Source organism: Nicotiana tomentosiformis, chromosome 2, assembly GCF_000390325.3.
Source record: "Nicotiana tomentosiformis chromosome 2, ASM39032v3, whole genome shotgun sequence".
In the NCBI taxonomy this organism is placed as follows: Eukaryota; Viridiplantae; Streptophyta; class Magnoliopsida; order Solanales; family Solanaceae; genus Nicotiana; species Nicotiana tomentosiformis.
Window position 1 is genome coordinate 70,006,899 of NC_090813.1, and position 15,939 is coordinate 70,022,837.

The 15,939-nt window shown below is 34.1% G+C and overlaps 2 protein-coding genes across 4 annotated transcripts; one reads left to right on the forward strand and one right to left on the reverse strand.

Annotated features, from left to right (window-relative positions):
* Positions 1-243: 243 nt before the first annotated feature.
* Positions 244-3,385, forward strand: LOC104113705 (WUSCHEL-related homeobox 9). 3 transcript variants are annotated; one of them, XM_009623956.4, is made up of 5 exons: positions 244-637; positions 818-1,061; positions 1,153-1,944; positions 2,758-2,999; positions 3,109-3,385. In XM_009623956.4, the coding sequence occupies exons 2-5, from the start codon at positions 953-955 to the stop codon at positions 3,112-3,114; spliced, it is 1,149 nt and encodes a 382-aa protein (XP_009622251.1). In that variant the 5' UTR covers positions 244-637; positions 818-952; the 3' UTR covers positions 3,115-3,385. The 3 variants fall into 3 exon arrangements, with proteins under 3 accessions (XP_009622251.1, XP_009622252.1, XP_018632355.1); XM_009623957.4 differs by having other exon boundaries at positions 1,156-1,944; XM_018776839.3 differs by having other exon boundaries at positions 1,159-1,944.
* Positions 3,386-10,929: 7,544 nt separating this feature from the next.
* On the reverse strand, positions 10,930-15,446 carry LOC104114619 (uncharacterized). Its single transcript, XM_009625105.4, has 8 exons — positions 15,131-15,446; positions 13,850-13,890; positions 13,190-13,264; positions 12,909-12,992; positions 12,789-12,823; positions 11,781-11,866; positions 11,278-11,343; positions 10,930-11,192 (listed from the first exon to the last, which is right to left on the reverse strand). The coding sequence occupies exons 1-8, from the start codon at positions 15,195-15,197 to the stop codon at positions 11,158-11,160; spliced, it is 489 nt and encodes a 162-aa protein (XP_009623400.1). The 5' UTR covers positions 15,198-15,446; the 3' UTR covers positions 10,930-11,157.
* Between the last annotated feature and the right edge of the window lie 493 nt (positions 15,447-15,939).

The following is a 15,939-nucleotide window of genomic DNA, read 5'->3' on the forward strand; positions in this document are numbered from 1 at the left end:
AAAAATCTTGAAATGTGTTTGTAGTAATAAAATGACCCTCGAGTCAATCCAAAGCTTGGCCAAAACATTCAAATCTACAAAGAGCAATTACTTCTGTTCCACCGTTTACTAAAAAAAAAAAACTACAATTACATTATCTTGACTTTGAAACCCCCCTACCCCAATCCACCCCACCCCACCCCCACCCCCATTGCTTTCTCCCCTATTTATAACTGCAACAACTCTTCCCATTAGAATAATCAAACCCTTATGTCCACACCTTTCAACCTCTCTCCATTAATACTCCCTTCTCCATACAAACCCCAAAGTTAGAAAGAAAAGAGAACCCCTTACCCATACAAAACATCAAAATTCAAAATATGTAAAACAAAGAGACAATCTCATCAGACTTCATAAGCAACCCCACAATTTTAATTTTTCTCTCCACAATTTTATTTTTTGTTTTCAATTTTCTTGCATTAAATAAGAGCTTTCACTGTCTTCACTCTGATGAAGATTCTAATATAAGACCCAGCATGTGCTACTTTCAATGTTCTCTTTGCTTCTCTTCCAGGGTTGAACTAATTGGGCTTTGAGTAGTGAACAAGTATTTCAGTCTGAATAGTTATAAAGAATTGCAAACAAGTTAGCTAAGGGGGTATGGGCCTGTACTTTCTCTACCTTCACTTTACATTTAATTTGATTTCTATTTTTGTTTATCATTTAACAGGCGATTCCTGTTGTGGGTTTTGTCTTTTTTATTTCTATAATTTGCTTTTCCTTTAATACTCTACATTTTTATTTTTTTATTTTAACTGAAAAATTTAATTAATAACAGGAGCAAGTTTGGAGGCTATAAGAAGAGGTGTTAGGGTTGCATAGACTACAACAGCAAAGCTAGCAAGCAAGAAGTATTTTTTTTGTTTGTTTTCTTTGTTCATCATCTTCTCCTATCAGAGTCTTTTTCTCAATCATGGCTTCATCAAATAGACACTGGCCTAGTATGTTTAAGTCCAAACCCTGCAACCAATGGCAGCATGACATCAACTCTTCTCTCATTCAAAGAACCCCATGCAATCCAGGTACTTGACTTACATTTTCCCTATATATAATTCTGTCAATTTTCTAGTTTCTTTTCTAATGGGATATATGGTTCTTGTTTGTTGGTTTAAGTAGGAGGAGGAGGAGGAGGATGTGAAGAGAGAAGTCCAGAGCCAAAGCCAAGATGGAATCCAAGACCAGAGCAAATACGGATACTTGAAGCAATTTTCAATTCAGGAATGGTTAATCCTCCAAGGGACGAGATAAGGAAGATCCGAGCCAAACTTCAAGAATATGGTCAAGTTGGTGATGCCAATGTTTTCTACTGGTTCCAAAACAGAAAATCAAGAAGCAAACACAAGCAGCGCCACCTTCAAAACAAAGCTCAACAAACTCATAATAATACTAATATCACTCATTCCCATGTAGCCATTACTGCTCCATCTTCTTCTTCTTCATCCTCTGATAAATCCTCCCCGAATTCTACTGGTCATCATAAGTCTTCTTTAACATTTTCAATTGGTTCTGCAAATGTGATGGACTTGCTGAACTCCCCTACTGCTTCAGTTAACCAACAACAACAAAACTATAATTTCCAGAGTGCTAACAATGAGTTCTTGAGTACTGAATCCTTCTTTTTCACAGTGCAACCACCAACACCAACTCAATCTCCTACTGCTATCACACAAGGATTTTGCATCCCTGACTCAACTGGTTTTTCTCATGTGTCAAATTCTTCTGGTCATCTTTTTCTGAGTGAATGGATGGGGATAGGTCAAGCACCTTCAAAAAAAGCTGAAGATGAGAAGATTAATTTGCAGTCACAGCTGAATTACGCTGTTACTTCAGCTCCTACTACTAACACTCATAGTACTGTTTTTCCTCTTACTTCTACCACTATTCCAACCATCAGTCACATTCAAGGTAAACCTTTTACTCCATCTCTTTCTTTTTATATCTCACTACGAAAATTATGACACTCTTCTATACTAGAAATGTCTAACTCTAGTAGTCAGAAAAATGTTATGACCATTAAAAACCACAAGTTTTAAGATATTTTGATATATATGTGGCAAAAATTCAAACACGGTCATATGGGAAGAAAGTACCATTTTATTTTGTTTTGTATGTCTAGGTTACGGGTAGGGAATAGAGTAGAGGAGGGACATTTAAGCTATTGAAGTGTTATATTCTTTACTATTCATACTTGTTTTTATCGGATGTTGAGTAGGTGGTGGGCTACTCGGTCCAAATTATGCTATATCTAGTATGAATGTGCACTTTAAGATCTTTTTCCATTCAACTTCATGACAAAAGAGGAGATATAAAGTCACTAGCTCATTTTCCCCATAGTCCAGAACTGAGAATGAGAATAAATGTTTGTCCCCATTCTTACGAAAATTTAAGCATTTATGCAAAGTAAAATCAGCTAGCTTAGCTTCTACTGGCATTTCATGGAAGTGATTGATGCGTGTTCACTTTTACAGTGCCAAAAAGTACTTTTTACACCTTCTCATACGTTATGTTTATGGCTATGTTTGTCATTATTACTGAATAAGACAAGGATAGATTTGTCCTTTGGCCCCCATTTTCTGATCTCCTGTCTAATATTTGTGGCCAAACGCTTCGCACGGATGGGGGAGATCATATTGACTACTGCATTGGTTCCATTAATAAGCATACAACTTTGAACTACTCAGAGTGATCTATCTCATGATTGCGTACGTGTGGTTGTAGGGGTGGTGGAGCCAACTGATGCGGGTCCCACAAGATCAACGGTGTTTATCAACGATGTTGCTTTTGAGGTTGGGTTGGGACCGTTCAATGTGAGGGAAGTATTTGGTGATGATGCAGTTCTCATTCATTCCTCCGGTGAACCACTTATCACTAATGAATGGGGTCTCACCCTTCAGCCACTCCAACATGGTGCATTCTACTACTTGCTTCGCACGTCAACTCCATCAAACACTATTGATTTGGTACCTAATTCAAAGATATTTTTAAACATTTGAGCATTATTGTTTTTAGAGTAAAGACTTCTAAGATATATATCAAATTATTTGTTTTTGTTTTCATGTTTGAATGCAGATTTAGAAGATCAGTCGTTCATTATGTTGAAGAGTGATGGGTGTAGCTGTCAGTTCCTGTTGTGTTTTGTTTCATCGTCTTTTGAAGAAAAAAGAAAAGAAGTAATAGGGGTTTTAGTTACTGTTTGGATCGAGTACGTAGTTAGTTTGTTCCTTGAAAGGACGTTAATTATTACAAAAATCTAAGGGCTAGTCTTTGTGTACTATGTTCCATTTCATCATGAAATGAAACTAACATATTACTACTATTATAATATAAATGAGTTTTTTCAGTTTAATTTCTTTTATTGATGATATAGATTGATAAGTAAAATGGATGAATCCAATACATGCACGAATACATGAAGTGTGATGAGATGTGTCAAGAAAAATCCAATAACTCTGATATCATCACCTTCATATTTCCTGCCAGCTTTCATGTTTGCTTGCTTGCTTTTTCTGCGAGCAAAGCATGGTGATTGTAAGCGCCTCGATTTTCGGTTTATATATGCTTTTAAAAAAAATTGTATGCTGCGAGTTGAAATAATTTTTACTCTCATGTCAATTGAAAGACAACTACGGATACATTGGCCATGGAAATTAAAATAAAGTATGTGCCTGAAAAATAATTTTCTAAAACATTTAAATTGTACTCCTATATGATAATAATTACTGCTACTATTACTTTATGGGATTTCCCTTTTCTTAGCCTTTGACGTAAAACTAAGTTCTCCTTGAGCACAGCTCAAGCAAGACATGATGGCTTGAAAGGTCGTTTCATGGTTTTAGACAGTAATCTCTAGTTTCGACGAAAAGGATTTATCTGAATGGCCTTTCTTCTTAATTTACTTTTGAATTTTCCCTTTATAAATTTGACTCTGTATATTTTCTGTTTCAACTAGTGGAAGGGATGAGTGTAAAACGTAACCATCAATATCGTTCACCAAAACAGGAGGAGTGATGTTTTGCTATATATTTTGCTACATATAGCATTTATTTTTCTTAGTACTTATTAAGAATTCGTTGGTCCTTTATCTTGCCTTCAATGCTAGCTTAATATTATTTTCTGAATTATCGTATAATCTTATTTTTCAACATTTTTTATCGGCTAGGAAAAATGCAAAAGAACTGATCAAAACAAACAATTTTGCCTTCTTAATTTCTTTGACTTTAACTGAGGAAAAATGATCCTATATATGTAAAGAAAAATCAAGTCTAAGACACGTGTATAATGTATTTAAGAAACGATAATATTTATAAAAAGAAGAAGATAAATCCGCCTAAAGCATGTCAATTTTATGGCAAAGTCGAAGCAATTTTTGTTCTCCACTAACTAAATTAACGGACGCATTTTCTTGTCTATATCATGCAGAATTAAACTTTCCAATTTTTAAGGAGAATTACGAGCTTTCAACTTCTTAAGATGATACAATCTGCTGCCGACAAGGAAGAAAACGAATGAAGATTGAAGCCACGGAGGAATCAAACAGAAAGGGAAAAAAAGAAAACAACAATTAGGGGCCTCTAACAAAAACTATAGAAACTTAAGAGTACAGTATTTTCTACTAAGAAATTTTCTATTACCGGAAATCGAATTCGAGTCTTCTAATTATGGGTAGAGAATCCTCATACACCCTACAGAGATAATTATGATTAATACTTATGATAAATTGATAATAAATTATTGTATGATGAGGAAATAAAATTGGAAACTCAAGAATATTTTGTTTTGCGAGGGAAGGCGGAATGATACAGGAAGGAAGCGTAAAGTGCTAGTAAAAATGGAAGCTTTAGAAAAACAAGGTTTTGTCTTTTCTATTTTAGGGTGTAGCTAAGGTAACACTGTGCTTAGCAGGCAGTGTATTGTCATTCTAAAGAAGAATCCAAGTGTGGAATTTTCTTGTGAGATAAGAGTGTGTTTCTGAATTGCCATAACCCAATCTTGTTTACTGCATTATCTTTTTCACCCCCCTCATTTTGGTTATGGAAAGGATGAATATTCTGTCCCTGTACTTCACAAGTTCAATCTTTTAGCAATATAACACGAGTAATACTGTTCTTTTCATTTGGCTGCTACAAAATTACATAAAATCAGGACCTCCACCCCCTTACACGTACTAAAATAGAAATTACTCCTCAATCCGAAAGGAGTTACTATAAGAGTCTAAAGGATAAAATTATTTTTATGTATAAATAGTGGATCTTGAACTCTATAGGCTTCTTTGTGCTTACGCCTTTATACTTTAAATTCCTTTGGTCTTTATCTTGGTTCCGTTCGTTAAATCAATGCTATTAAAATGGAGTTATCTACAATTATTTTTCAAGTGAGTACATATATATAGCTAAAACTCATTTAAGTCCTAACTTAAATCCTTCCATCTAAACGTTAAGTTAATTTGTTTTCTTTTTCCTCTCTGTTCCAATTTAACTTTCTTTTCCCTCTCTGTTCCAAGTTAATTTAAATCCTTCCATCTGAACGTTGTCAAGACCTTATAGCACTTAATGGTCATGGAGATGGAGTTTGACCAAAAAGGGAAAGAAGTTGATGTTTCACGAATTTCAGCATTTTTTTTTTGGAAGTTTAGAGATCACTTTACCCTCTTTCCTCATCTACTCTACTCCATTGTCGAAAGATAATTTTTTCTTTTTCCTTTATTTTTTAGGTTCCTTTTCAGCTTGATAACGTGGAATGGACTGTGAACAGTATAAAGATATGAACAGTATATAGTTCTGCAATGAAATGGGTTACCTTTTTGTTTTATTTGATAATACCTATATGCATGATTGATTGAAAAGACAAGAAATGGATTCGAATATATATATGATTCTGCAGAAATTATCCTTCCTCTCTACGTCATCATGCTTAACATTAATTAGCAGTTCTTTTGCATGAAACTTTAGAAATCATCGTTACCACTTACCACCAAAGACTTTCAAGAAAAATAGGAATGGAGTTATGGTGCATATTGAAATGAAATTTAGATGAGACAAGTGATTGATTTCCCATTTTAGGAGAGTACAAAGGAATTTAGGAATTGTTAGTTGCAAAAATGTAGTCTTTCTGAATGTTTGATCAGACCTGCATTTTTGCCTTTTCCCCTTATCTCTCGAGATACTAGGACAACCAGATCGTGTGTGGTGGCACATACTGATTGACAATATTTAGGTTTTTGAACTAAAACTTCTATCAATTAATGTCATTAGCCCATAATGCTAGTACACATCCGAGGTTTCACGTCTTGTGGATTCTGTGGTAGCAAATTCTTATGAAAACCATGCTTCCAAGTCAAAGAATAAGTCAAAAGACTTCTCTAGCTACTCAACTATTGACATACTATATTTTCAGAATTCACACATAATGTGTCTTTCTTTTCATTCATTTATATTCTAAATTCTATTTTCGAAGTCTGAAAAGAGCATACCTAGTAGTCATTCAACCTAGAAAATCAACCGATCGAGGTAGTTGCTGTGATTGATTTACATATTTGTGATGCTTCAACCTCAGTTTAAAATGGTTCAAATTCTGTGAACTTTACTTACAGGAACAACTATATATATATATATATATATATATATATATATATATATATATATATATATATATATATATATATATATATATATATATATATATACTGATAATATTGAGAAGTTTTACATTATCAGTGTATTATTATATGTTGTAACAGTGTGCCTATTTTAATTTTTCAAATCACTATTCCATTTTTGACAGACAACCACTTTTTGTTTTTTAAGTGATATATATTTAATAGAGTAAAAATTTATCTATACTGCCAATATATAGAGGTTAAACTCTTTTTTAAATTCATAGCATTCATCCCCTAGAGTTTGTTCACCGTAAAGTCAATGTCGTCGATATCCAACTCCATTTGGTAACCTTTATAACTAGGCAAGTTTTGGAAAAAAATATTACAAAAGTTTAGCAATAGTTCCACTATATCACCTGCTGGCAAGTAAAAGCTTCGTAACTTGAATATATAACAATGAAAAGAAATTGAAATTATAAGGGCTTTTGGCATGGTATGACAAAGTGACCACATAATTAGCAGAAAAAAGCCCTAGTTATAGATATTGACAACAAATAGCCAATAAATGTATATCACAACAATTTATTAAAATTTATTATTATGTTTATATCAATGTATATCACAATAAAAATAATCGTATTATTTGTATATCACATTGTATAACACATCAAATAACGCGTATATCAAAATGTATACCACAACTTTATTTTCTTTCTTTGTGTAAGTTAAAATGAATATCAAAAACTTATTTTCCTTCCAGTGTATAACACATAATTTCTTATAAACATACACAAATGTATATACTAGAAATACATTTATATACAATATGAGAAATCCCTAAAATAAAATAAAATCTCAAAAGAAGAGGGGGCAGGGAAGGGGGGGGGGGGGCAAACTCATTTTATCTTTATTTTTTTATGGAAAAAAAGCCTCCCAAGAAACGGCTATAGTTGACGGAATCTGTCGTTCGCAGCCTTAGGTTTCCATCTTTTACTAACTTATCCGAACTTTTAGTATTTTAAACAAGATGGCAGGAGAGGGAGGAGGGGGGAGCAAACAAGAGGGACGGAGGGAGAGGACAGCGAACGGGTGAGAGAAAATAAATAAGAAATTAGTTTTTTTTAAGATTTGGCTATATAATACCGCCAATTATTTTGTCAATTCCTAATATAAGGCTATAAATTTGCCAATTCCTCTCTATGTGTGCTACTTCTCCTTATTTAGCTTGGGCCTGTAGTTCAGGTCCATAAAAGGCTAGGTCCTGCATCCACGAATTTCATTGGATTGGGCTTCAAAAGTTCTTTGGTCTATGATCCTTCAACGATCACTGAATATGAATGAATACATGTTTTACTCTCACCATCGTTACTTATTTGAAATAGCATGACTTCGTTCCTTTAATTTATCTCGTCAAATTTAAAAATGTATTTATGCTCAAATTGCTGCTATCCAAAAGAGTCCTCCCATTCTTAATTTCTTTTATCATCTTTGTTAAAAGCTTCAACGGCTTGAAATCGTTTGATAGCATATCTGTAAATCAGGGCCGGCGGTAGGCAGAGGCGGACCCAGTATTTGAGTATGACGGGGCACTATTATCATTAGGGTGAATTACCCAAAATTTTATTAGCCAGTAAAAGAATACATATAAACTCTGGGATAGACCAGTAAATAAGTAGCATAATCCACTATATAATATAAACTTTCTAAGCAAAAAACTACAATAAAGTAAAAAGAGCTTACGCTTTGATTTCATCAAACTCCCCAATTGATCCGCGAACACAAGCTCCAACTTTTGGGTTTAGTCTTTAGGGAATTGACATTTGGGGCTTTTGATTGGGGTATTGACTATTATTTATAACTATTAAAAATTTAAAATATAAATGAATTGAGAAAAGGTGAAATAAAAAATTATAAATTAGTGAACTGTTGACTAGTGACTAATAAATAGTACTATTGTACTAGTATATAATTCCAGTTATAAGAAGTAAAAGAAACTTAAAAAAAAAAAGTAAAAGGCGGGTTTCGAACCGGCGTCGTATGACAAGAAGCAGAGCTTATGCTCAGAGGCGGACCATTGCTCCGGGCGTAATTTCGTTAATGAGGGGCCAATAAAAATATTTAAGGGGTCCCCAAAGTATATACAGCTATACATAGAATATATATACAGGATTTTTGGCGAAGTTAACGGGTTCATGTGACCCCTCAAGGACTGGTGTAGGTCCGCCTCTTGCTGGAGGGTAAGGCTGCTCAAGCCATTGCCTTGGGCCGCAAATTCTAGAGGGCCCCAAAAATATTATACTATATTATTATGTATTATACTCTTAAGAGTCCAAATTTTAATATTTGTTTATTTGGTTAAGAATGCACATATGAGTGAGTAAAGAGCGATAAATCTCTGTCTTGTTAGTAGTATATTTATTTTCCTTTTCCGTTCTAATTTTTCCTCCTTTCTTTCACATGACTTTGAGATTTTTCTTCTAAGTTCAACCTCTGTTTCTTTGATTTAGCTACTTTCTCATGTTTAATTGACCCATTGATTAGAACATAAGATCTTTTGTGTCTCACTGTTACATGAATTTTGTGAAATAAACCTCTTAATATAATTTGGCTTTAGGCCACCAACTTTGTTGAGCCGCCCTTGCCGTAAATATTAGTTGTCATCTAGCTAGTTTTAGGGAGATGTTGAAAATTGAGATTCTAAACTTAGAAAATATTGGAATATTAGTTTTTTTCTTTGTCTCCCATTAATCGAGAGGGAAAATTTGCTTAAACGTGGACACACATTATGATAAATAAGATATATATAATCAGTGAAACGTTGCAGTTACTTTAGCATTCCAAATTAAATGCTAAGAACACCAACTTTTATTAAGAATTAAAAATACATATGAAAAAATAAAAAAGGAAAAGAAAAAAGTCGGCTTCTTGTCGTCGGATTTGTTATTCCCCTTACCTTTCTTTTCCCTTTATTTCTTTTTCTATTCAATTCCTACCTCAATTCTTCTTCTTACTTCCCTCACCGGCCTCTTACCTTCTCACCTTCAGTAACAGGTAACAGTGGAAGAACATCTCATCTTCAGTACAAAAATACGATTCTTTCTCCATATAATTCTTGTTGCCTTTGGACACTATCCCGTATGAGAAATTACACCTTTCCGTAAATCCTTTTACGTTGAAGAGAAATATATGCCACTTGACCCTTCTCATTGACAACAACCTCAAAAGAATCATGAGATAATTTCTGTTTGTCTTATGTTAAAAAAAAATTCATTTGAGAAGAATTAAAATGCTACAGGCCTTTTGTTATATACGGTAAAATAAACCGTTTTGGAAAATGAAAAGTCTGTCGTTTCATCTTCTTTTTACTTTAATGTGTTTCATCCTTAATTTTTAACGGATGTAACCCGACGGGAGCGTGTTTCCTCATTAATTAGGTAGCATTAGATTTTTGAAAATAAGATAAATAAGAAAACAAATATGAAAAGCCAAAAAAGGAGAAAAAAGATAAATGGCTATTCTAGTATATAAGAGGTGTCACATCACATTGTCAATTCCCAAATTTATATATATATATATATATATATATATGGGGTTCGCTCATTTCTACTAAAAAAACTCACCTAGATACAAAGCTCACACTTGGACATAAATTTGATTAAAACTTAAAAGAAAAAAAGCTTTTGAGGATGAGATACTTAAAAGAAAAAAAGCTTTTGAGGATGAGATAAATGATTTTTGGACCTGAAAAAGATGTTTGAAATTTTGTAAGTAGAAAGTTTCAAAAGCTTGAAAAAAAAGCCTAAACCACCTTTTAAAACTTAGAGAAATTCATCTTCAAGAACTTGTCACTTGTATAACCAAACAATATTTTTAATTTATTTTTAAAAAATAAAGTAAAAAAAACTAATGGCCAAACGGAAGCTAAGTTTCTTCGGTGCAACTACTTTTACATGTAAGTGAAGGAAATTGGAGCTGAAAAATTGGAAGAGGAAATTTTTCGACTAAAAGACTGTCAGCTTACAGCCAACATAATATTACAAAACAAAGCTGTATGTATGCCTACTGTACAACAAACCTCTTCACATTCCAAGACTTTTGAAAAAGAACCTCAGGGATCCAAAGATCGTGCGTCCACACACCAAGCAAACACCGATAAATAAGTTTTTAAAAAACAACTTCCCTTAGAAACATTTCCATGGAAAATATTTCTCTTCATAGCAAACACACTGTTAGCTAACACTGTAAGATAGTTATTTAATTAGTCGCAATATTCTTATTTCAACCCGAAAAGAAAAGACTGGTAAATCCTCCCATGATATTGGCCAAACAAATCTATTTTGTATACAGAATCAGAGCTTAAAGTATAATTTCATGATTTCATCTATAGCATGAACTCTTCTCCATTTAAACTAGACAATGACATAAATGAAAGGTGGAAGTGTAAACTCCATCATTAGCCAATAATGGTAGGGATATATCTTGTTCTTGGGAGAATTGAAAACAACATTTCAAGGTACTATTCGTTACTTGCGAGCTTCCACCTTCTTCTGTTCTTTGGCTGCACAGAAACAAATGCAAGCATTAACCCCTAGCAGAGAAGAAAGAGAATCTTAGATTACCTACGTAAGAATTTAAGAAAGTACCAGCTTTCTCCTCCTCTCGCTTTTTTGCAGCTTCTGCTCTTTGTTGCCGTATGAGAGCCAAGCGGTCTGCAAATTACGGAATTAAATTAGGAGTAGAACTTTATGAACAACAGTTGAAGGAGCACCAGTTCAAATAGGTGTTTCAGTCCATGGAACGTCATTTCAAAGTTCATCACCCCAAATTCTACAATGAAACAGCATAAAAGGAACATATTTTACATTAATAAGCCCAACCAGATGACAAGTGATCCATTTCGATCTTCATCACTCAGATAGTCCCTCCCGTGACTATATTTACAAAATGTCATCACAGATTCAAATATGAAGTAACAAGACACTTGAATATCAGAATTATGCCAACATTTACTAGTGATGAGAAACACCTCAATCCATCGACCCAACACCTCAATCAAGCAGTGAGTAAAGAGAATTAACCACAAGACAGGACAATTTTAAGCAAAACAAATGAAGTACACTGCTAGAGTGTAGCTCAGTGGTATTACCTAAATCTTTCCTAGCTTGCTCTGTTTTTCCTTGTTCTTGCAGCCTCATGTACCTCTCATGAGCTTGCTGTTTCTCTATCTCTTCCCTGTGAACAAGAACCATGTAAATTAACAATGTCATAGAAGTTAAAAGGATCAGAAGCTAACTGGACCATATGTCACCAGATATACTACTGCTTTGCATGAATCTTTAACAGAACTAATACACAAGACGTAAGATATTTCTTCCTTCTTTTAGCTTGACTCTGAACATAAAGAACACAAAAAATACAAGCAATATAATTATCAAAATATTACAATAATAGAAAGCTAAAATTGTTCCTGCTGTATGCATAATTCAAGTTCATCGGCATCCACTGGGCCCAACAGTCACACAAGTAGCTGGAATATGGGACAGAACAAGAGTGTTTCCCCACACAAAGAAATAGCTGAATACATGCAACAATGGCCTAGGAATATGGTCTTGGCCTAGGAATTTGGTCTTGTCACAGAGAATAATAACTTATCTCAGTTTACGTTCAGTCCCTTAAGGTATCAAGGAGATTTGGAAGTATGATCTTCGTAAATGCGGACAGAATTTCCAGCCAAATGAGTAACTTTGGAAGAGATATTCTTCCCTGGACAATCTCTCTGATGAAGGTTGACCGTATATAAGAGGACCAATCCCTTTCATCTTTGAATAAGCTACCAGCATCGTACCACCCTATCTCCTAATCCCTTCCCACCCCTACTCCACTCTTTTCACATTAAAGAGGGAGCAGGACAGTTAAAAAAATTGTTGATGACCAAGAAATCCCTGAGGGCCAGTGGCGCATGGTTTTATGACTCGGGTGGATGCAGGTCAGTAACAGGAAATGGGAAAATATAGAGTGGTCACTGAAACACAAGAACATAAAAGGGAGGGGAGGATTCATGCCAAGCATATAGCAGGCACACAGTATGGCTTCCCTATCCATGACTTCATAGGGATCATATTGTAAAGAAACACAAACAAAAGCTGCAATATACCTTTCACGTCGGGAAAGCTCAGTTGTTTTCTCAATCTGCAAAAGAAAAGGCCCTCATTAAAATTAACATCCAAAAAGCGATATATATTGAACAAAGGAAAGTGCACCCTGCCAATCTTACATCAACATTTTTAGCTTTCACGTTCTTTGGCTTGACCAAATTGGGGTTCTCAATCTCAATGATGCCCTGAGTACCTTTCTTCTTCTGTTTACAACAACAAAAAGAACAAAAGCCAATCAAAACATTTCAAAGCCACAGAAATCACAAAGGATTCGTCTTTGATAGTGAGAATACAAATAGCCGACCTCAACTAACTTGGAATTGAGATATAGTAGCTGTTGTAAATCACTTTACTCTTCTATTTTTTTTTGTAATTAAGCAATGAATCATAGATAACTGACCTCTCCATCAGAATCTTCTTCAGATTCCTCTTCAGACTCCTTAGATCTCTCTTCTTCCTCAATTTCAGCCTCTTCCTGAAGAGCTCAAATAAATTACATAAAACACATGGATTAGAAGTTAAGCACGAAGACAACAATAATCATAAAAGCCACTAGATGTCATCAGAAACCAGATAATACTATTGATTCAATCCATCAATCTAGTTACAAGCACAAAACAATATTTTGATTTACTGAGAAAAAGTAACATCTTAGAACACACGGGCGTCAAAAAGGTAAGCATCAAAAACAAAACGGGCTTAGAAGGGGTTTACCCACAGACCAAAAAGGTGGCCGACCGATATCATTTCTATTGCATCAGGAGAACAGGTTCATAAACCACAAATTGTATTCTCTAATTATAGCAAGATTCTTCTCTTTGCACAATAAAAAGGTCATAGAAATAGGTATCATTTCACAATTCAGAAATTAGTTAAGCTTTGAAATTTCATGCAGCTATGATCGCCAAAGCAATTTATAAATATAAAAAAAATAGAATATGCTGTGGCTGACCCAACAGTGCTAGCCCTCCAAATTGAACAAGTATGCATATGCTAACGTATAAGAAACAGAAGATATATGTATTAGGAGCTTATAAAAACTAAAGGTTAAGACATTCACCTGCCTAAACGTGCGAGGACGTCGAGCGGAAGTACCAGCAACTGCAAAATCAAAGCAAATATAAGACCAACCTTAGCCAACCATGTCCAGTTCGTTCAGACTTGAGGTACTCAAAACATCAACGATTTGAACTAATAAAAGTGGCACCAACAGGTGGATCTATTTATAACCAGTCCTTTAAAAACAGAAGGGAGATTGAGCAGCAGAAGCAACAAATATTAGACAGGTTCAAGATAAAACAGGCTGATCCCACAACTTTGCCATACAGTAAACGCATGGAAGAGCTCTCCTTGAGCAATACAGTTATGGAGAAGCGAAGAGATTGCTTCAGCAAGGGAGGGGAAAATACAAAGAAGCACCACGACTAACAGGCAGCAGAAAAAGGAGGAAAAGGGTAGCAAAAATTAGAGTGAGTTCATCATGCATGAATGAATTCTCCCAGGCTCTTGTTTTTTATATCAACTGCTATGATAGTACGAAAAAGAGAAGTAGTGATGTGTTGCAATTCTAAACTACTCTAATTTTTGTTATATGTAATGTGTAACGCCGAAAGAGAATCCTTACTCCATCACTTGAGTGTATAAACACTTCAATCTGATATTTCAAGATACTATAGCTATATTGCACCAGGCATGAAGTGAAAACCGAGTTTCCACTTATTAAAATGTTTTATACAGCAGAAAAAGTAAGCTATTTTGAGTTTTTCCACTTATTAAAATATTTTATACAGGAGAAAAAGTAAGCTATTTTGAGTTTTTCTCATGAACTAGTTTTCTCCTTCCATCTTTTCACTCTTCATATAGAAATCAGAGAACATCACAACAATACAGAGTAAACCACTGATAACATACTCATAGAATGTGCACTGAATTCACCTAAATAAGAATATACAACTAGTTTGGAATTGAAGCATAGTTAAATCGGCTAATGTTCTAACCAGCTAACCAGCGAGAATAAGCAATCCTTCTCATAAGTAAATTTTCCTATCTAACTCAAGCGTTTCAACATCTTTTATTGAAAAGAAAAAAATATTAGATATTCCAATTACTAATTGTAAAAGAAGCATAAAAATCTAGCTAGCTTTACTTAAGATATTTCAGTTCTCCTAACAAATCTAACATAAAAAAATAATAGAAACAATAATCACAACAGGTAAACCTCCTCTCTAATTGACTTTCTTAACGGAATCAAAACGGTTCCAATTCCACATATACACACACAAAGACAGATAAAAATTATAGATCTCAAAAGTTATGTATAAGAAAGGTAAAGGGTGCATACTCATCTCCTCGGGAGTGGAGAACTGGCGACGACCAGTAGGCTTTCCTTTGAACTTTCCTCTTCCCATTGCTTTCGCCTGTAAGTTTAATCACTGAAGAAGAAGAAGAAGAAGGAAGCCGAATTGAAGATGGAAAATCGAAGGGTTTGCTACTCTTCGGACTTCCTTCTTTCTCTACGCAAAAATGTTTTTTAAAAAGAAAAGAAATAAGTGGAGAAAAAACCCTAATTTGTGTGTGGGTGGGGAACCTTACGGTGCGACTACTCGGACATTATAAAGTTACTGTGAGTGGGAATCGAACATTAATAGCGTTTCTTTGCGATTTATGGGTACCACAAAATTAGAAATACTTTTTGCAAAGACTTAAAGCAATTTTGGACCCGGAATAATTCACGCACTTAGGCCCGGTTGGAAAGCCACCGGATAATTAGAATTGATATAATTATTATGGTAGTAACAGTCTAATAATTATATTGTATTATAATTACGATGACATATTTGTTTGTCATAAAGTAATTACAGTGTAATTACAAGTGTATTGTTTGGTAACACAAGTGTAATTATATAGTTAGATTAAATTATAGTAAGTATAAAGTTAATTATTAATAGTGTTAAGATTTAACAAATATATGCCTTTATAAATCTATATCTATCTATCTATATATATACTATATTAAAAGCACGAAGGCCCTTAGCGAAATGTCGTTCGTCTTTTTTTACCCTTTTAAAATAGAGTTTACAATGGATAAAATAGTCATTTAATTAATTTCTAATATTTAGGATTTTAAAATCAACTAAAAATTTACTTGCC

What these genes read in the sequence shown, in the direction of transcription:
- LOC104113705 (XM_009623956.4), top strand. Translation starts at nt 953, where the DNA reads ATGGCTTCATCAAATAGACACTGGCCTAGTATGTTTAAGTCCAAACCC. An exon ending in AAGAACCCCATGCAATCCAG is followed by an intron (nt 1,062 to 1,152) that starts GTACTTGACTTA and finishes TGTTGGTTTAAG; the next exon opens with TAGGAGGAGGAGGAGGAGGA. An exon ending in AACCATCAGTCACATTCAAG is followed by an intron (nt 1,945 to 2,757) that starts GTAAACCTTTTA and finishes GTGTGGTTGTAG; the next exon opens with GGGTGGTGGAGCCAACTGAT.
- LOC104114619 (XM_009625105.4), bottom strand. Translation starts at nt 15,197, where the DNA reads ATGGGAAGAGGAAAGTTCAAAGGAAAGCCTACTGGTCGTCGCCAGTTC. An exon ending in CTCCACTCCCGAGGAGATGA is followed by an intron (nt 13,891 to 15,130) that starts GTATGCACCCTT and finishes TTGATTTTGCAG; the next exon opens with TTGCTGGTACTTCCGCTCGA. An exon ending in GCGAGAGGAGGAGAAAGCTG is followed by an intron (nt 11,193 to 11,277) that starts GTACTTTCTTAA and finishes GTTTCTGTGCAG; the next exon opens with CCAAAGAACAGAAGAAGGTG.